General features: G+C 44.6%; 1 protein-coding gene across 1 annotated transcript in view; it reads left to right on the top strand.

Annotated features, from left to right (window-relative positions):
- LOC311240067 (caspase recruitment domain-containing protein 10) overlaps nucleotides 1-22,212 on the top strand; it is an 82,834-nt gene that overhangs the window by 32,771 nt on the left and 27,851 nt on the right. Inside the window, exons 7-10 of the mRNA XM_084328583.1 lie at nucleotides 3,924-4,043; nucleotides 5,883-6,008; nucleotides 20,606-20,785; nucleotides 21,239-21,343. Coding sequence (XP_084184709.1) covers nucleotides 3,924-4,043; nucleotides 5,883-6,008; nucleotides 20,606-20,785; nucleotides 21,239-21,343 — 531 coding nt within the window. The remainder of the gene's footprint in view (nucleotides 1-3,923; nucleotides 4,044-5,882; nucleotides 6,009-20,605; nucleotides 20,786-21,238; nucleotides 21,344-22,212) is intronic.

Here is a 22,212-nt window from a genome sequence, read left to right as displayed (position 1 = left end):
CGGTCGTTTTGACCTCGCTTCACATCCAGTCTCCCCACCTTACAAACAGTGTCTCTGGGCTAGGGAGCCCTCGCTTTTCTGTGAACGGTCGTTTTGACCTCGCTTCACATCCAGTCTCCCCACCTTACAAACAGTGTCTCTGAGCTAGGGAGCCCTCGCTTTTCTGTGAACGGTCGTTTTGACTTCGCTTCACATCCAGTCTCCCCACCTTACAAACAGTGTCTCTGGGCTAGGGAGCCCTCGCTTTTCTGTGAACGGTCGTTTTGACTTCGCTTCACATCCAGTCTCCCCACCTTACAAACAGTGTCTCTGGGCTAGGGAGCCCTCGCTTTTCTGTGAACGGTCGTTTTGACTTCGCTTCACATCCAGTCTCCCCACCTTACAAACAGTGTCTCTGGGCTAGGGAGCCCTCGCTTTTCTGTGAACGGTCGTTTTGACTTCGCTTCACATCCAGTCTCCCCACCTTACAAACAGTGTCTCTGGGCTAGGGAGCCCTCGCTTTTCTGTGAACGGTCGTTTTGACTTCGCTTCACATCTAGTCTCCCCTCCTTACAAACAGTGTCTCTGGGTAGTTGGCTCTCATCTTGGGTAGGGCCAGTTCGCTTCCTGTGGGCAAAGCACGAAATTATGCTGCACTTGTAACTCCCCCCAGAGCTCTATAAACATTATGTTACCCTTTAGTTGTGAGTAAACGTTGCTTTAATCACCAAGATAGAGCTTTCTATTCATTTGTGATATCCCCGAGTACAGCCTTCCACTCGAGTCGCCAGTAGAGCTTTCTACTTTAATTTTTGCCAAATCTGTAATTTAATTTTACTCCAGAGACTTTTGACAGTAGTCCTGTCTTCTTCGGCCGTTTAGCACCTATTTTGGTTAGTATAAATGCACATCGCCAGGGACGCCATGTTGAATGCCCACGCTAGGTCTTAGGTCAGATCGATAACTTCATAACTCATTGGTCTGCTTATCTTGACATCAAACAGCGTCCTGCGAAGTGGTTGACATGCAGAACCAAACGAGTCTACAAAATGTTGTTGTTACCACTGACCGACAAGAGATAGCGAATGCACCGTTCCGACCCCCGTCAGTCATCGACCTTAGGTCGAGTGATTGAAGTTGCGGAATCTTTTATTTTATTTGCACTGGGAAGGACTCTCTTTATTCAGATGAGGTCCATTACCCTTATCCGTTACACGTATTATCACTGTATGGCTTTACTTGATAATCCCATGATACAGTACACGTATTATCACTATATGGCTTTACTTGATAATCCCATTATACAGTACACGTATTATCACTGTATGGCTTTACTTGATAATCCCATGATACAGTACACGTATTATCACTATATGGCTTTACTTGATAATCCCATTATACAGTACACGTATTATCACTGTATGGCTTTACTTGAAAATACCATTATAGCTAGGGATAAAGCCACTTACACATATTATCACTGTATGGCTTTACTTGATAATCCCATGATACAGTACACGTATTATCACTATATGGCTTTACTTGATAATCCCATTATACAGTACACGTATTATCACTATATGGCATTACTTGATATATAGTTCTCTCTTTAGGCCTGAGCTAGGGATAAAGCCACTTATCCTATTTTGCCTTAATGCATAATCATATGTCTCCTTTTACTCCGTAGGGATAAAGCCACACTTCTAAAGTTTTTATCATTAATCAAAAATGCAACACGGGACCGCGTGGTTGACATTTTTCTCTTTAGGCCTCCATATGGATAAAGCCCCACTTCTAAAGTTTTTATCATTAATCAAAACGCAATAGGGTGAAGTTACAAGGCAAAACACATTTCATGCTTACCCGGTCGTCTGGTCAGAAGAAAGGATACAAATCATATTTATAAAGAGGTAATTTTAATTAGAAAAAGCTAGTTACAAGAAGAGACTGAAGTGGAAAGCACCCAATTCAGTTTAAAATAAGCAGAAAACAGAACATCTCATCATGCACGGCTTGTGCCCAGTGTCAAGCACCATTCTTCTCATCTCTCAAAAAAGTCTCTAAGGCACATCTTCCTCTCTCTCCAGCTCAGTGTAAAAATCTGCCTGTGATCTCGCCAGTTGGCCCTTATAAAGCGCCCCAGATCTCTTCTGCTTATTGGTCCAAATACAGCGCTGTCACCGTGATGTCATTTCACCAGCCAGTCAATGCACGGCTCGTGGGGACTGGCTCTCCTCCCATTTTACTCCACTAGGCCGTAACTCGAAAGTAATTGTAACATTTTCGCTGGAACAGACTCCCTTTGTTCTCTGCTGTGGAAAGTCCCCTCTCTCCCCATCTCACTCAGACCCCACAAAGGGTTAACCATTTTAATGCGTCTGCCGGCCGGAGAGGAGGGAGGGAGACAGATGCATCTGTACAGACCAAACAGTATTGAAGTGAAAGCAACTCACATCTCCAGCATGAGTACATAGTACACAGTACATAGTAGACAGTACATGTACATGGTACATGTATGTGTATACACATACATGTATAATACAGCACATATATATATAGTATACAGTGTACACATATATATGCACATACTGGTTTTATTTTATGCAGACAGGACAGGGTTAAACTGTGCCGACTTGCTCTCAGCTCAGGCCTGCTCTTCACTCCGACTGCACATTAACTGTAACATAGTTTTATAAGTGTATAAAGAGTATACAGGTCATATACATAGCTCCAATCATATATAATAAACATAAGAATTTTATACAAAGTGTCACTCGTTGACTTGTGGCACTTAAAATGTGTTTACACATAACATGTTTCTATTCCATGTCCAGGAAGAATCTACAGACATTCCCCATAATCATATATAAGATCAGGATGTCATACCCAGTGTCACTTAGTTGGCTGTGACACTTTACACCCCCTCTGTCATCCTGGTCGGTCATTTTCCATTGTCTTAATAGCGTCTGTACTGGGGGACGAGATGGCGATTGTGGGGTCACGTGGCTGTGACTCTCCACACTTTCCCTGTAGTCTGAGTCCACACCAGTGCTGCCTGATCTCAGACTGCTTCATGCTAAGCAGAACCCTCCTTGCCCACACACACACACACACACACACACACACACACACACACACACACACACACACACACACACACACACACACACACACACACACACACACACACACACACACACATTATAACTAACTCATTATCAACATTGTTTGTACTTGATTTGTTCATCATTAAATAATGTTATTTAATGTGTAGTAACACATTTGTAGATGCTTTGAAAAATGGATAGGAAAAAATGACTATACCTCCATTTATTTGTTCATGTTCCAACAAATTATTTGTTAGACATTCATAAAACATCTATAAATCATTTGCAGGTGCTATTGCGTGCCCTAATCTAAAGTGAAGACTATTCATCATTAACAAATGTCTAATACAGTTTGTTAATTATTTGTTGACTTTTTCATCACCTGTTACAAATTTTGTAGACAGCTTTCGGACCCACCCTTCTTTGTGAAATCAAACAGTGACAAAATTAGGACTATAGATAAATGCAATTTTATTAACATATAAAATACATGTGCCCGCCTTTTCGAGTATGTAAATCCTACAAAGAATTTACAATACGAAGCCGTTATAAGTACGTAAATCGAGTTACGAAGGAATTCCTTGCTAACTTTTACATATGTCCGTTCGAGAATGAGGACTAATGTTTTTAAAGGAACACACAAAATAAAGCTGATTTATTACAGTATGCTTATAATCTCCCACATATCGCAAAACTATAAACTATCTTGTACAGATTAAATTGGTTTTAGAGTTATTCAGTTAATGAGTTGGAACATTCTGCGTTGGCTGACCCATGTGGTGCTTCATTTAGTTGTGTTTGTTGTGTATTTGTGTTTGTGTTGTTTGTTTACCCCAGGCACTGATGGACATCCTGCAGCAGGACCGCAGCGAGGCAGCAGAACAGAGACAGGAGCTCTGTGATACCATCACCAGACTACAGGGGGAGCTAGAGAGCGCTGAGGAATACAGGCACAAGGTAATCTAAACAGGGTTTTCTATTTTACAGGAGAGACTGGCAGATGGTTCGCCTTAGTGTGTCCTCTTTATTTAGACAGTGGATCAGGGGAGATACAGGAGAGAAAGCTCTAGTGGGATATGACGCAGACCATCAGTGGTTTAGTGGTTTCAGACGGAGGCAGGGGTCTTACCTACTACACCATTTCTGGCCACATACCTTGTAATCTTACCATAAACTGAGAGTTGAAAAGTGTGACTCTGTGCCTTAAAGCATCTTTTAAATCTTTCATATCATTTGTAGTTTTCTTGTTGCCTTTGCTACGTTCTGCGTACACACAGTGATGCCCTTTGTTCATTGTGTGTCCATTTCCAGGGGCCCCGTCCACCAAGACATCTGTCTTCACAACCTTCCAAGATAGAGACATGTGGCAAAAACCAGAATGCTCAGTAGGACAACAATAAATCCATTATCTTGACATAGTTACAAGGACCATGGCATTGGCAGGCAACGCATGATGATGCAATAGCTTGGCCGCCCCGCCATGAGCTGTGTTGTGGCACTCCTTTCAAAGAGCAGATAAACCAGAATAAGATTACAGTTTATTGCGTATGACTCACCAGAGGTGACCTTGGTGTAGTCTGGGTGTTGGCAGGATGGCAGAGAGATAGGGAGGCCAACCAGTAACCGTAACTGATCTGTGTATTCCAGCCTTGAGCTAGCAACTCTAGTGTGGCTGGTATCTACGGTGGCCATTTTCACTGCCAACATGCCAGGGGTGCTACAGTGTGGGTGCCCCTGTGCTCTCACTAACCCTAACCCTCACCCTAACCCTAATGAAATACATACAGTATGTGTGGGAACTATATGTATCTAGGAGGAAGATGCAGAAAAAATACATTTTAAATTGCTTTTTGTAAATTAAGTAATCTTCCTCTTCTCCTTCTTCTCCTTCTACTTCTCCTTTTCTTCATCTTCTCCTTCTACTTCTCCTTCTTCATCTTCTCCTTCTTCTCCTTCTTCATCTTCTCCTTCTTCATCTACTCCTTCTTCTTCATCTTCTCCTTCTTCATCTTCTCCTTCTTTATCTTCTCCTTCTTCGTCTTCTCCTTCTTCATCTTCTCCTTCTTCATCTTCTCCTTCTTCATCTACTTCTTCTTCTCCTTCTACTTAATATACTACTTCATTTTCTATGCCTTCTGATTCATCTACTTCTTCTTCATCTCCTTCTCCTTCTTCATCTTCTCCTTGTTCTCCTTCTCCTTCTTCATCTACTTCTTCTTCTCCTTCTCCTTCTTCATCTACTTCTTCTTCTCCTTCGACTTAATATACTACTTCATCTCCTTCTCCTTCTTATTCATCTACTTCTTGTTCATCTTCTTCTCCTTCATCTTCTCCTTCTTCATCTTCTCCTTCTTCTCCTTCTCCTTCTTCATTTTCTCCTTCTTCTTCTCCTTCTTCTTCATTTTCTCCTTTTTCATCTTCCTCTCCTTCTCCTTCTACTACCGTTTCTTCATCTACTCCTTCTTCATCTACTTTTTCATCTTCTCCTTCTTCTTCTTCTCCTTCTTCTTCTCCTTCTTCTCCTCTATCTTTTCTTTCTTCTTCATTTATTCCCCTTTCATCTTCTTTGTCTACTCATTTGTCTTCATTTTCTTCTTCTTCTTCTTCTTCTTCTTCTTCTTCTTCTTCTTCTTCTTCTTCTTCTTCTTCTTCTTCTTCTTCTTCTTCTTCTTCTTCTTCTTCTTCTTCTTCTTCTTCTTCTTCTCCTATTTCTCTTTCTTCTTCTTCTTCTTCTTCTTCTTCTTCTTCTTCTTCTTCTTCTTCTTCTTCTTCTTCTTCTTCTTCTGTGTTGTGTAGCTGGAGTGGCAGTGTGAGCAGCTTCAGCTGAAAGTCAGGACTCTCCAGCTGGACCAGGAGACGGAGCAGAAGAGGAGTCTGTCTTATTTCAACCAGATCATGGAGCTGGAGAAGGAGAGGGACCAGGTCAGCATGTTTACTTGTAGAGAGACAGGGACCAGGTCAGCATAAAATTATATACATGTAGAGAGACAAGGACCAGGTCAGCATGTAGAGAGACAAGGACCAGGTCAGCATGTAGAGAGACAGGGACCAGGTCAGCATGTAGAGAGACAGGGACCAGGTCAGCATATATACCTGTAGAGAGACAGGGACCAGGTCAGCATGTAGAGAGACAGGGACCAGGTCAGCATATATACCTGTAGAGAGACAGGGACCAGGTCAGCATGTAGAGAGACAGGGACCAGGTCAGCATGTAGAGAGACAGGGACCAGGTCAGTATGTAGAGAGACAAGGACCAGGTCAGCATGTAGAGAGACAGGAACCAGGTCAGCATGTAGAGAGACAGGGACCAGGTCAGCATGTAGAGAGACAGGGACCAGGTCAGCATGTAGAGAGACAGGGACCAGGTCAACATATATACCTGTAGAGAGACAGGGACCAGGTCAACATATATACCTGTAGAGAGACAGGGACCAGGTCAACATATATACCTGTAGAGAGACAGAGACCAGGTCAGCATATATACCTGTAGAGAGACAGGGACCAGGTCAGCATGTAGAGAGACAGGAACCAGGTCAGCATATATACCTGTAGAGAGACAGGGACCAGGTCAACATATATACCTGTAGAGAGACAGAGACCAGGTCAGCATATATACCTGTAGAGAGACAGAGACCAGGTCAACATATATACCTGTAGAGAGACAGGGACCAGGTCAGCATGTAGAGAGACAGGAACCAGGTCAGCATGTAGAGAGACAGGAACCAGGTCAGCATGTAGAGAGACAGGGACCAGGTCAGCATATATACCTGTAGAGAGACAGGGACCAGGTCAACATGTAGAGAGACAGGGACCAGGTCAGCATATATACCTGTAGAGAGACAGGGACCAGGTCAGCATATATACCTGTAGAGAGACAGAGACCAGGTCGCGTGAATATTAAAGGCAACCAACTTGTGTTCGGCTTTTCTCTGATTGGCCGCGCCCCCCCGCCCCCACGCGCAGGCAAGCGCAGTCGTCCCACGTCCCAAATGAAATCCAAGGAGCGCAAGCGAGCGGCAGCGCGGGCAACCAACTTGTGTACCATGGGCTGCTGTTTCACTCGTGTATAAACAAAGCCCATACAGTTATGAAATGCGCTGAACTAGAAAGCGTAACGTTATTATGTTTCGCGTTTTTAACAACCAACTACCAGATTCACTCATGTATAAACAAAGCCCATACAGTTATGAAATGCGCTGAACTAGAAAGCGTAACGTTATTATGTTTCGCGTTTTTAACAACCAACTACCAGATTCACTCGTGTATAAACAAAGCCCATACAGTTATGAAATGCGCTGAACTAGAAGGCGTAACGTTATTATGTTTCGCGTTCCATTGATTAACGCCATTACCTGCTGTGCCTGTGCTGTAGGAAGCAGAGGTACAGTAAGTTACAGTAGGTGTAGGTTACATGTTTAATCAAAGCCCATACAATTTTTTAGATGAATGATGGATATATGTGGATATAATATAGAAAACACATCATGATTCAAAGTGCAGGCACTGATAGGAGATAGGGAGCTGTTCAGAAGACAGGAGCAACTACTAGATCCAATTACCAGATTCACTATAAACATATGGAAGACAATAGTAAAGAAATACAAGCTAGAAAAAGAATCTAAGATACTGAGATGGATAGCACACGACAACAAATTCAGACCAGGGATAGAAGATCATGGGTTCAAGAGGTGGGAACGGGGGGGGTATAACAGCAATGTGCACGATGACGGAAGGAGGGGAGATGCAGACTCTACAAAAATTGAAAGAAAGATACGGACTAGAGAATAGGGACCACTTTAGATATTTACAGATTAGGGACTACTATAACAAAGAAATAAAGCAAGATAGAGACAAAGAACAGAATGGGGTAATTAAGATAATGGTAAAGTCATACGAAGGACGGAAGGGGAGGGTGATATCAGCACTATATCAGGCAATAATGGACAGTAAGGGAAATACAACATTGTATGTGAAAGAAAAGTGGGAAAGAGAGTTGGAAATAGAGATAACAGAGGAGGAATGGTATGACACATGTAAGACACAACAAACAACCACAGGATCAAGGATATGGAGGGAGTTTGGGTGGAAAAATATAATTAGATACTTTATAACACCAGAAATACAGGGCAATTACACACCAGCAAAGAAAACATGTTGGAGGGAGTGTGGACAGGAAGGGGCGAACCATACACACATATTCTGGGGATGTCAGAAGATAAGGCACTACTGGGAAGAGATAGGAGGGATAATAAATGAAATAATAGGATACGAAATACCCCAGGGAGGCCAAGTGTTGTATTTGGGGAATCTGTCACAGGAAGGAATCCAAGGGGAAGACAAATATTTGATTAAGATATTGATAGTGGCAGCCAAGAAAGCTTTAACTAAACTGTGGTACAAGGTAGAAGTGCCGACAAAGGTTCAATGGATAGAGTTGGTAGAGGGGATACAGGAAATGGAGAGAATCACACATCTGCTGAGGCTGCAAGAAGAAAAGTTTGAATGGAAATGGGGAAAATGGGAAGAATACAGGAGGGGAAGTAACGACATCACAGAGGTTTGAAAAGGATACAAGGAAATGAATAAAAATGTTAATAAATAATGCAAATGTAGAATGGACCGAAGGACCCATGTCACACTTTTTCTTTACTCATTTTTTGTCTATTTGTTTTAATTTATGTACTGTGTATTGTCTATGAATGTTGTCTATGTATGTTGTTGAAAAAATGAAAATAAAGATTTAAGTTTAAAAAAAAAGAAAACACATCATTATGATATTGTCAGAGGGAGAGGCATGACTTCGCGACAGCCATATTAGACACTCACTGTACATCAGTGTGGAACTGTAACGTTATATGTTATTTCGCCCGTGGAGGCTGCTGAGCCTGAAGCGCCAGCGGGGCGACGCGGTGGTTTATCCCCGGCTTTCGTGCGCCGCCGCCGGCTTGATACAGCTTCAGCAGCAGCAGCGGCGGTGCTCTGTTGTAGGAAGCCCTTCAATGACAGCGGCGCGCTCTCATATTTTGCGAATGCATAAACTATATCTTAAATTATGGCTATGTGTCTAATATGGCTGTCGCTTATCAATGACTTCGCGACAGCCATATTAGACACATCGCCATAATTTAAGATATAGTTTATGCATTCGCAAATATGAGAGCTCTGTCATTGAAGTGGGTGGTGGCAGCATTACTAACAGTAGCGATTTTTATTGTTTTGTCATGACCAAACATAATCCCAACATAGATAGGAGGTGTACTGTATGTCAAATGTCGGTCATGTGGTGGAAGAGTTTAGTACAGTCACACAACAGAACACCGCTGTAGTACAGTCACACAACAGAACACCGCTGGTTCGACCAGCGCTCCTGCCGCGTCGTCTCTCTTGCCGCAAGGGCGTGTGCTAGTGGATTGATTGATTGGCCGTGTGGCCAATCAGAGAAACGCTGAACGAAAAGCTGAACACAAGTTGGTTGCCTTTAATATTCACGCGACCAGGTCAGCATATATACCTGTAGAGAGACAGGGACCAGGTCAACATGTAGAGAGACAGGGACCAGGTCAGCATATATACCTGTAGAGAGACAGGGACCAGGTCAGCATATATACCTGTAGAGAGACAGAGACCAGGTCAGCATATATACCTGTAGAGAGACAGAGACCAGGTCAACATATATACCTGTAGAGAGACAGAGACTAGGTCAACATGTAGAGAGACAGAGACCAGGTCAGCATATATACCTGTAGAGAGACAGGGACCAGGTCAGCATATATACATGTAGAGAGAAAGGTATGCACCGATATCTACACTTTGGCAGATACCGTTAACTGACTGACGTACCTCATACTGACTGACGTACCTCATAGTGACTGACGTACCTCATAGTGACTGACGTACCTCATAGTGACTGACGTACCTCATACTGACTGACGTACCTCATACTAACTGACGTACCTCTTACTGGCTGACGTACCTCATAGTGACTGACGTACCTCTTACTGACTGACGTACCTCATACTGACTGACGTACCTCTTACTGACTGACGTACCTCATACTAACTGACGTACCTCTTACTGGCTGACGTACCTCATACTAACTGACGTACCTCATACTGACTGACGTACCTCATACTAACTGACGTACCTCTTACTGACTGACGTACCTCTTACTGACTGACGTACCTCATACTAACTGACGTACCTCTTACTGACTGACGTACCTCATACTAACTGACGTACCTCTTACTAACTGACGTACCTCATAGTGACTGACGTACCTCATAGTGACTGACGTACCTCATACTGACTGACGTACCTCATACTGACTGACATACCTCATACTGACTGACGTACCTCATACTGACTGACGTACCTCATAGTGACTGACGTACCTCATAGTGACTGACCTACCTCATACTGACTGACGTACCTCATAGTGACTGACGTACCTCATAATGACTGACCTACCTCATACTGACTGACGTACCTCATACTGACTGACGTACCTCATAGTGACTGACGTACCTCATAGTGACTGACGTACCTCATACTGACTGACGTACCTCATAGTGACTGACATACCTCATAGTGACTGACGTACCTCATAGTGACTGACGTACCTCATACTGACTGACGTACCTCATAGTGACTGACGTACCTCATAGTGACTGACGTACCTCTTACTGACTGACGTACCTCATACTGACTGACGTACCTCATACTGACTGACAAACAACGTAGGAACCGGTGAGAAATACTTCTTCCTCTTCTTCCTCAGATGAAACCTAAAAATGGGCAAAAACCCGAGAATTTGGCATAAAGCGCGATTAACCCTTTCACTACCACACTACAGAAGGTTAACCTTTCACTATGTTACGTACTAGAGGCTGGTCACTCCTGTGTCAACCAGGGCATGCAGGTGAGGGCTGCCAGTTAGCCAATTAGTGCTGATTGGTTACCTGCTGGGGAGCTTCAAAGGCAGACCCAGTAACACACATGCACGGTCTGTGCCTAGTGAAAGAGCTGTCAGGTTCTTACAGTCCTTGTCCGTTGGGTTACCAGTACATTAGTTTATAGTTATATTAGTAGTTCCTTGGTTTAGTAGCATTTTTGAGTTAGAGCACAGGGTTTTGGTGTTGATTACACATAGGTTGCGTACCCATGAGCCAGGGTCGTAACAATTGGGCGCTCATCCGGGATCTTTTACCCCTAGAACTTTGTTTGGTGATTTTCTTTTGTGTTGCACGGGGTGTCATCATATTATGGTTTGGGTGGTGTTCGTTACACATGGTGTAACGTGGGGGCTGAGCCATTTTCATCAAACAGGTGAGTATGCCGTATTTGTTTGTAATTTGATGTGACTACTTATGCTGCTAAAATATATAGTTTAGTAGGCACCACATGTAGATAGGGATATTATTTTCTGGTTGTTGGTTAGCGTCCGGTGCACCGCGTACTCCTGGGGCGGTCAATGAAATGATTGTATATGATCTTTGACTGGTAGCAGGTGTGGTTGAAGAAAGTTAGGTCTACAGGGCATTAGTTTAAGGGTAGGTAGGTTAGGGCGGCCAGGAAACACAGGTAGTGTGGTAGGGCTTGATTTAGTGTTTCTTAGGGTAGACATGTGGTAGGCCGTGGTTTTCTGCAGTTTAGACGTAGAAGCATATGTGGTCACATCAGGTTAGAAGGCGCACCTGTTTGGAATATTTTGTTGGATTTATTTAGTTTGTTTAAGTGTTTGGTGAGCATACCTGGTAGCACCTAACACCCTGCGTGTATGACACGTCTATTTAGGGTGGGTGTGTTTTTTTTTTTTTTTGTGCAACCTGGAAAGGTGCGCTCCGTAGAGCTCACAGTTCCACCGCGTTCCCTTCTGGTTGTTATTGTTGGCAATTAGCATTATTCATGGTTCTTCAGTGGTTCTTCGTTGTTCTTCAGTGGTTCGTTGGGGGGGTCTTCGTGGTTCGTTAGTGGTTCTTCGTGTCTGTGAGGTTGGGTGTGTAGCTTGGGGTGTCTAGTTCAGTGACCATGGCTTCCATCAGGGACTTTGTTGATCGCCCGTCTCATGACTTATTAGACAAATTTTCCAAAGAACAACTGCTCGAGCTTGCTGTGCACTACAAGGTCGAGCTTACTCCCAGTGAGAAACGTTTGAAACCATCTGCCTTGGGTGCTTTGAGGGTTTTGCTCATTAGGGAACAGGTGCTTGAGGAGAGGGTGGAGGAGCCTCCTTTGTCTGACGTGTCTCCGCTATTACCTGGTGTAGAGGGTGAGTGGAGGATTAGGGAGTTGGAGTTTAAAGAAAGGCAGCTAGAGCGAGAGCGTGAGGAGAGGAAGGAGGAGCGTGAGCTTAAGGAGAGAGAGAGGAAAGAGGAGCGTGAGTTTAAGGAGAGGCAAATGTTGCTGGAGCACGAGTGTGCGCAGAAGGAGCTTGAGTATAAGCATGCTGCCTTACAGGCGGGTGTTCTGCATCCAGAGTCACGTTCCGGTTTTGATGTAGGCAGGAATATTAGGATGGTGCCTCCGTTTTTTGAGAAAGACGTGGAAAGATATTTTCCCCTTTTTGAACGGGTGGCAACCACATTGAAGTGGCCTGATACCGCCTGGACACTGCTGCTACAATGTGTTTTGGTTGGTAGGGCACAAGAAGCCTACACTGCTCTGTCCCTTGAACAAAGCGCTGATTATGAACTTGTTAAAGCTTCCATATTGAGGGCTTATGAGTTGGTCCCCGAGGCCTATCGTCAGCGTTTTAGAGGTTATCGTAGGCAGGAGGGGGAGTCTTATGTTGAGTTTGGAAGGGAGAAGGAGAACCTGTTTGACAGGTGGTGTTAGTCTACTATAAATAAACACGACGTTTATCTTCTGTTAACTTGGTTTATTTGATCAACTTGCAAACACCAATACAGAGCCATTAACGAACAGTGGACCTCATGCTCGTGGTCGACACAGACTAACTGCGCATGCGTTTCACAGCCTCCAGAGGGCAACCTAGACTACCGTATTGCCAGTAGTATACAGGCAAAGAGATTACATGTTAACAATCTCATTCTATCTTTTTAAAGAAATAAACAAAACAAAAATAACATTACCTTGCATGAATCATAAAACAATCACACAGTGACTTAAAACAAAAATGTTTAAATTCCCTGAGTATTAAACATAAATTTGGGAAACATTTTTAGAAACAAATACATAAACAAAAATGTTTTCAATGTTCCATTTCAAACAAACACTTTAACCCAGATCCCATTGTCCTTCACCGAGTGCTTTTAAGAGCACAAGAGCCGAAGCTCCCTTTTTTGTGAGACAGTCAGCGAGCTGAGATTTTGTGTCTGACCAACGCACCTGTCTGATGCGCTTGTTCTGAATGAGCTCCTTAATGCTACTGATTTCCAACCTGAGTCTCTTTTCTGTGACTTGTTTCGTGGACTTGAGCGCATCGAACAGAGAGTGATTATCGGTCACACAGATTACAGGGAGTGTATTCAGTCCAGCATTTCCAGTAGTGAGCTCAGAAAATAGTGTGGCTAGAAAAATTGCATTGTCTACCCCATCTGACATGGCAAGGGTTTCGCCTGCAAGGGTACTGCGAACCACACGTCTGATTTTCTTTGAATGCCAACAGAGGGGGGAAAACTTCCCTCTTTCTCCCATAAGTGTTATAAAAGTACCTCCCTGTGTACCTCCGTCTGGGAGGTTTCCAAATGAAGCATCACTGAAAACTATCAAGTTCAGAGCATCACTGTTTCCCAGATGTTGAAATCTGAGTGTCACCTTTTCAGACTTTAGCTTACGGATTATCTTATTGGCATCATGAACAGACTGTACTGTTGACCCTTTTATATTAGAAGCCAAACAACATGAATCAAACATTACATCAGGTCTCGTCTGTTTAGCAACCCATAGGATCTGTCCTATTTTTGATCGTAGCTGCTCTCTCTCAATTTCGTTGAGGGGTTCATTTCTCTGTGTGGCCCGACTTGCTTGTATGGGAATAGGCTCCAGGTTCTCAATGTAACTTTGTTGATGTACCTGAACTTCACCTTTAACAGTTACAAAATCCATTCCTACATAGGAGAACTTTTCATGCTCCTCACGCCCAACCTTAAATGCAGATTGCAGTTGGGGAATCACATTGGATGAAAAGTTAGATGAGCCTGCCCAAAGAAAATCATCTACATGACATGCAAGCACCCCAGTGACCTTACATTGCTCATCCAACCAGTAAAAGACTGCCGGATCCACCTGTGAGACTCTACCACCAGTACTCAGCATGATCTCCTTCACGTTGTTGTACCAATATAGTGATGCATCTGCAAGACCATATACACATTTCTTTAGTTTCCATACAACATGTTGACATCCTGCCTCTAGAGGGGGGCGGATATAAATATCCCTGGATAGCTCAATACCCTGCAAGAATGCAGATTTGATGTCCATAGAATGGACTTCCCACTGGTTTTGACATATCACTGATAACATAAGTCTAAGTGAATCTGTGGCACATGTGGGGGAATCTTTCGGTAACTCTTGAATATTCCGCTCTTCAAAACCTCTGGCAACCAGTCGGGCTTTAGGCACGATACCCTTGGGAGTGTCTTTAAGACTACAAACCCATCTGGTGGAAATGCATTTCTGCCCTGCATCTTCAACTTCCTCAAATACATTATTATTGTGCCAGCTCTTTATTTCTTCCTGTTTAGCTGCATCAAATGAAATGTCTTTGGTTACAAGTACATCAGCTTCTCTGTCTTCTGTTTGAATGTTGAGATTATCAACCTGTGAGATATCAACTGCTTCCTTTTGCCCATCACTACCATCATTGTCTAGATGTTGCATGTTATACCAGGTTTTATATTTCCCCGTAGCCTTGCCAGATCTCCCTAAGACTCTTGCCTTAAGTAGAGTGTTGTCACCTCTGTTCATATATGTTACCGTCTGTCCTGTTTTTAAACTCACACCTGCAGAAGGGGCAGGATTATTATGGGCATTAGGCCTATGCTCCATTTCAGTTAGAGTTACACCACTCAAAGTGTTTGGTGGATCGATAGCTTCACTTGTACTGGCTTCTTGTTGTTCATGTTCATTCTCTGTATTTTGCTCACTGTCTAAACTACCAGTTGCATTGTTTATACCTTGCTCACTTCCTGCTTCTGTGTCAGCATCAGTTTGTACCATGTGCTCTTCACTAACCTTTGTGTTCACCTTAGAAAGCCTAGAGTGATGCACTCTCACTAAGCAACCACCATGCCTCACAAAAACAACAGCCCCATCCTGACCAATAACTATCCCTGGTCCTTTCCACTCAGTGCATTCAGCTTGTTTGTAATACACCTTGTCACCCATCTCATATTTCTCATCTGTGGGTCTGAGCTGCTTACGTAGTGCTCGTCTTATCCTTTCTGAGCACTCTGCTTCAGTAAATGCTTTTCTAGAGGCATGCAAAGCTGAAATGTGTTCTCCTACTCTAGCACTCATCGTGGTACCTTCTAGCGCAGGTGGTTTATCAACCAGTACAGAAGGTAAGTTGGGGTTCTGGCCAAACACCAGTTGATGAGGACTGTAGCCGTGCACATTGAGCATACTGTTCTTAGCCATGAGAGCCCAGTCCAGGGCTGTTTGCCAGTCACATCCATTTTCCCGTCTGACCTTCAGGATGATGTCGGTGAGGGTCTGATTATGTCTCTCCAGTAGCCCATTGCTCCAGGGGCTGTATCCTGCCGTGGTTTTTGTCTCAATGTTAAAGTTCTCTGCCATGTCACGGAACTCCGCATTGTTGAATTCTCCTCCATTGTCACTGTAAAGTCTCCGTGGCGGGCCATGAACGCTGATCCATGTATGAAGAAGAGAGTTCACTATCACAGAGGAGTTCTTTGTTTTCACAATGCTTCCAGCGCTGAAACGTGTAAACTGGTCAATGACGTGGAGATACCATAAACTTGGTTCCAACTCGTGCAGGTCCACTGCCACCGTTTCATTGTACTCTGAAGCCAGAGGCAAGCCCACAGCAGGCTTCGGCTTGGTCTTGCTGTACCTCTGGCATATGTCACATTCCTGTACTATTTGTTGTAAAATAGTGTCACAATCTTTGTCTTTATTTCCCGAACTACGGAGGAGTCGCTGTAGTCTTTCTGCAGAGGCGTGACCAAACTGTTTGTGTAGTTTCAGGAGAACTTTGTGTTTCTCATTTGAGGTCATATTTTCTGTGACTGTAAGGACCTCATCTTCATCCTGGCTGTTTTCTGTGACTGTAAGGACCTCATCCTTAATCTTAATTTGGTTCATTCCTGTGTCCTTGTCTCTGATATCTATACAGTAGTGTCCTGAACTGGTGAGTTCAAGAGGGATATTCTGTTAAAACATCACAGCGCTATCATTCTCCATGTCCAAGATGGTTCCTGCCCTTTTCAGTGATGTCTTACTCAAAAGTAGTGGGATATCAGCTTTGACTACTTCAGTTTCCACTCGACATTTTGTCAGTCCTATTTTGGCAGGCAGTTTCAGTGTTCTGGAAGAATGCACTATATTTCCATCTCCAAACCGGAATGGTCTGGAGCTTGGAGTTTCACTTTTTACCATCTGGTTCACTTGACTTTGACTGAGATCAGCGACGAAGCTGTCCAACCATTTTTCTCCACACACTGTGCGGGTACATGCAGTGTCAATGATAGCAGTCCCTAAGGACTCAGTTAGGAATACCTCTGTTTCAGACAGTACAGCAGTAAGCAGTGTGATGTCACATTCCTCTACCCTTGTTTGATCGTCAGTTAGCTTCACTTGCTCACTACTCTTGTGAGGACAGTCTTTAGCCCAATGGAACGTGCTCTGACATATAGCACATTTTGATCTCTTACCGAACCTATCCAGTGGGTTGGTACCCTGTGACGTTTGCCTTTGTTGTCCAACTTGTCCAAACTGCTGCGTCGTTGGACGTCTGAATCTTCCTTGTGAGCGTTGCTCCGTGAATAACGCTTCGTTAACGTGTATTCCGTTTGATGTGCCGCCGTGCACTCTCCCCCCAAAGATCCTCTTCAGCGCGGACTTCATTGCCGCAAACGTTAAATCTGTACACGCAGTCAGCGCCATTTGTCTATTTTTCTCGTCTAGACAAGCCGTGTCTAAAAGTTTAAAAGCTAACACGGCGTCAGGGAGAGTCATGTCGTACCTTTTCATTCGGTTGTAACGTTGTTCAAAGTCAATCACATAGTCCGCCATGGACACGGAGCTCTCCTTTTTGATACAGTCAAAAAAGGAGTATGCATCGTATGCGCGGTCTCTCTCTTCTTTGAGAAATATGCCATCTAGTTTTGCTAGCAGCGTGTCCATACCATTGTTGGTGTTCAAGTCCAAAGCTGGTATTTCCATAGCGATGTCCCTTGCCCTTCCTTCCAGCCCCAGGACAACGGCGAGGGCTTGTTTCTTCTTATCAAGTTCAGTAACCAGCTTCCAAATGGCGATCTCATTTTTCCAACACTCGTATGGTCGAGACTCGTCGAACTTCGGTGGAACTTTGTAGTTAGCAGTAGCCATCTTCTGCTAACCATCCTCTGCTACCAATGTTAGTCTACTATAAATAAACACGACGTTTATCTTCTGTTAACTTGGTTTATTTGATCAACTTGCAAACACCAATACAGAGCCATTAACGAACAGTGGACCTCATGCTCGTGGTCGACACAGACTAACTGCGCATGCGTTTCACAGCCTCCAGAGGGCAACCTAGACTACTGTATTGCCAGTAGTATACAGGCAAAGAGATTACATGTTAACAGGTGGTGCACTTCTCAGAAGGCAGAGTCAAGAGAGCAGCTTAGGCAGTTGATTCTCCTAGAGGAATTTAAAAGATGTGTTCCTGATACCGTTTCCACACATCTAAATGAGCGTGGGGTATCGAAGATAGGCGACGCCGCTGTCTTCGCCGATGAGTTTGTGTTGACACACAAGTCCGTGTTTTTGGAGGACTACCGTGTTGAGTCCGGGGATAGGCGTCCTGTTCAGGGGGGCCGTTTCCCAAAACCTGTGTCTGCTGGTCAATTAACTTCACCTCCTAGGCGGGGTGGTTCTGCTGGTGCATTCCCAGAAGGGATTATCTGTTTTTACTGTAAGGAACCTGGTCATATCATTGCTGGATGCCCGGTGCTTGAGCAGAAAAATGTCAGAACCGTGGCTCTGGTAGAAACCATATGCAGGACGCCTATGCCAACGTTAGATGGGGATGGGGAAGGTATCAAACGTGTGGACAAAGAGCTCGAGGGTTCCTCAAGGTTTAGGATGAATGGATTTGTTTCCCTGACTAATGCACTAGAGTCCAAACAGGCTATAACAATTTGGAGAGATACCGGTGCTTTTCAGTCCCTCATTCTGGAGGGGGTTTTGCCGTTTTCAGAAAACTCTTCTTTGCATTCCGATGTCGTTGTTCGGGGCTTTGGGGGTGGATTTGTGGATGCACCTTTGCATGAGGTCACGCTCAGTTCTCCCTTAGTATCAGGCAATGTTGTTGTGGGGGTATGTTCTCACATTCCCATAAAGGGGGTGTCCTTCATTCTAGGGAATGATTTGGCTGGTGACAAAGTGTTGGCTACTCCGGTTGTAACTCCCATTCCTGTGGTTTCGGAGGTCTCTAATGAGCTGGCACAGAAACATCCAGGCGTGTTTCCTGTGTGTGCTGTGGCACGAGAAATGTCAAAGGACAAAAGTGATGTTGTTGATACTTCGACTTGGGACATTACACTTAGTGACACATTCTTTGTTGAATTAAAAGGTGTACCTGTTGAGAATTTTGGAAAGCACACTGTGGATGTACCTCTGCATAATGATTCTCTTGATTGTGGTTTTGTGTTAGGCCCGGTGGTGAAACCAGAGTTGACAGGAGTGCCGGAGAAGCATGTGACATGAGATGATATGGCAGCGCAGTGTCTCAAGGTCTTCCCAGCCTGTACGGTGGCTGAGGCCACGAACGAATTGGAGGAGGAGTGTGGGAAGGATGCTATGAGAGGTGCTGTTTTTTCATGTGACACCGTTCTAGTTGGAGGGGCTACTAAGCGTGACTTAGGCTGCCAGCCTTCCCACAATAGCTCTATTGTCCCTAATGTTTCACTTGTGGGCAGGGATGGTCCCAGTATGTCAGTTGATGATTCTGACATTGATCCACATGTCCACACTGATTCTCTGCCATGCACTAGGTGTGATGGTCAACCTAGTTACCTGTGTCCTGTGGAGCAGGAGCCGCCTTCGCGACCTGGTCTGTTGAGTGGCAGCCATTTTGATTTTGATCAGGACAAAGTTATTTTGGGTGACGCCATTTTAGATGGTGTTCCAGACGTTATTGTGACTGTCGTACTGGCAGGTTCCCGGTACACTGGGGCTGTACCTGAGGCGGTACAGCCTACTCTGGAGGTTCACGGTGTGCAGTATCCTGAACTGCCAGTGCCAGGTGGGATGGATATGGGTGCGGTGGTGGTATCAGCGATTGATGGTTTTGTTGTGCTGTGTTCTGTTCTGTTAAGCGCAGTTCTCAGGTTGATTTTGGTTTGCAGTATAATTCTGACAGATCGGTATCGGTGGTCGTGTTCGACAGGGGCCGACCCGGTTCTTGCCTTGAACCATTTTTATGTTTACGTTGGATCCTCCAGTTTACCCCTTGTTGTGTATACAGACCATAACCCTTTGGTTTTTCTTCGCAGCATGGTGAATTCGAACCATCGTTTGATGCGATGGAGTTTGTTCCTCCAGGCGTATAACTTGGATATTCGCCACATTCGTGGGAGGGACAACGTGCTAGCAGACGCCCTCTCACGATCATAGTACCGGTGTTTGTGGTACCCGTTATCGCTGTTGTGGTAGAGGCCCTGACACCTAAGGGGTCACAGTTGTTTTTGTTTTGTTTATGGTTTGTTGTGTAGTGGTTGCCTCTTGGGCAACCAGTTTGGTGGGGGAGGTGTTACGTACTAGAGGCTGGTCACTCCTGTGTCAACCAGGGCATGCAGGTGAGGGCTGCCAGTTAGCCAATTAGTGCTGATTGGTTACCTGCTGGGGAGCTTCAAAGGCAGACCCAGTAACACACATGCACGGTCTGTGCCTAGTGAAAGAGCTGTCAGGTTCTTACAGTCCTTGTCCGTTGGGTTACCAGTACATTAGTTTATAGTTATATTAGTAGTTCCTTGGTTTAGTAGCATTTTTGAGTTAGAGCACAGGGTTTTGGTGTTGATTACACATAGGTTGCGTACCCATGAGCCAGGGTCGTAACACACTACCACACTACAGACGGTTACTGTAGTGTGGTAGTGAAAGGTTAACCTTCTGTACTGTGGTAGTGAAAGGGTTAACCTTCTGTAGTGTGGTTGTGAAAGGGTTAACCCTTTGTTGTGTGGCAGTGAAAGGGTTAACCGTCTGTATTGTCACAGTGAAAGGGTTAACCCTTTGGTAGTGTGGTAGTGAAAGGGTTCATGCGAATGACCCGATTCCACCTCTGACTCGAGGCAGATCGAAGGAGTTACATTTTCCTTTTGGTCTGCCAGGCCCTGCGGAGTCGGGACAGCCTGCAGCTAGAGTACACCGACTGCCTGCTGGACAAGAACCGTCTGCGGAAGAGGATCGCCGAGCTGCAGGCCAACCTGGAGCAGCAGGACCGAGAGCTGGAGAGAGAGAGAGACAGGAGCCGGGAGCAGAGAGAGCAGAGCAGTCCCTGTCTGCACTGTGTGAGTATAGCCTCACATAACAATCACATAGAGCAGATCTAATCCAGCTGGGTTACAAGTGGTGCCGTGGCCCTGGACCGGTTTGAAGGGGGGGGGGGGGGTTGAATGTAGCAGAGTAGCCCTTTTTTGTTTGGTTGTGGGCAATATTAGATTCCAGTGGTCACGCTCCTGAACTGACCCGCATGGTCAAATGAACAAAAATGACTGTTCAGACTGAGGTTGCATTGCAAACGATCAGACCTGTATCTGATTCAGGACCACATTATGAATAACTGATTCCATGTGATTTGTGCCGTTCACACTGTCGTGAAGAAAACAGATCTGAGTCACATTATGAGCAAAAACAAATCAGATTCGGGGCATTTCTGCCTGCAGTGTGAACATAGCCATAGAGAATGCCTGTTCATGTACAGTATGTTAAATTAATGCATGAACCCTTTGTCTGTCCCCTAGTCCCACCTGTCTCTGTTCAGTGAGGACCAGTGCTACGACCCCTGCTGTTCCCTGGGTCTGGACCTGAGCCCCCAGCCTAACAGCTATCATCATCTGTTACGAAAGGTCAGCTTATTGTTTTCATATTTCATAATGTCACAATAACACCTCGTATCTCCCACATGTAATATTGTGAGGAATCAACCTTGTATCTCCCACATGTAATATTGTGAGGAATCAAGACAAATATTCAGATTGGACTTTTGTTTAAAAGGATTTTTTCCACACAAAAGCAGCAGCATTCATCTTTATTTTTGCATATTAGCAGACTTATAATATTTGTCGTAATTAAAGGTGCTATATATACGATTTGTATGTATAATAAAAGTATTGCTCCAGAAAACATTATTGATTAGTCAATTTATCATTAAAAAAACAGCAAAACCGGAAGTGACTGGGGGTGGTCTTATCATGAGAATTAGGCTACCAAGGGCGGCTACGTGGCGTAGTGGGCAAGGCGCTCACCACGAAATCTGGAGACGCTGGGCTCGGCTGTTCGAGCCCAGCGCTCCACATTTGCTTTCAGTTTAGCTGGTCGTCCGTACTAATACACATTGGCCGTATTAGGGGGTGGGAAACTGATGGGTGGGGATCGGGCGTTGTGGACAGCGACTCCTACAGGTCGGTTGGTGCGCCTGCGCAGTGGAATCAGGAAGTGTCGGGGGCAGCGTGAGCCTCCCACGCGTTACTCCTCGCCACTGAGAGATCGAGCTGCGCAGGTGAAAAGATGCGACTGCTGTTACCTCAAGTACCGGAGGGGACTTGTGCTATGTATGACTTAGTCCACATTGCAGCCGGCTTGTGGGAGGCAAGAAACAGCGTTCGTGACAGGGGAGGGTTGAATTGGATGATACGAAATTGGGATGGGAGAAAATATAGAAAATGGGAGAAAAAGTGGATAAAAAAAAAAGAGAATTAGGCTACCAATTGTCTCC

This window comes from Notolepis coatsorum (assembly GCF_963971535.1).
Source record: "Notolepis coatsorum genome assembly, chromosome: 14".
NCBI classification, from domain to species: Eukaryota; Metazoa; Chordata; class Actinopteri; order Aulopiformes; family Paralepididae; genus Notolepis; species Notolepis coatsorum.
Note: the sequence above shows the minus strand (reverse complement) of the source record. Positions and strands in the feature narration are given on the sequence as shown.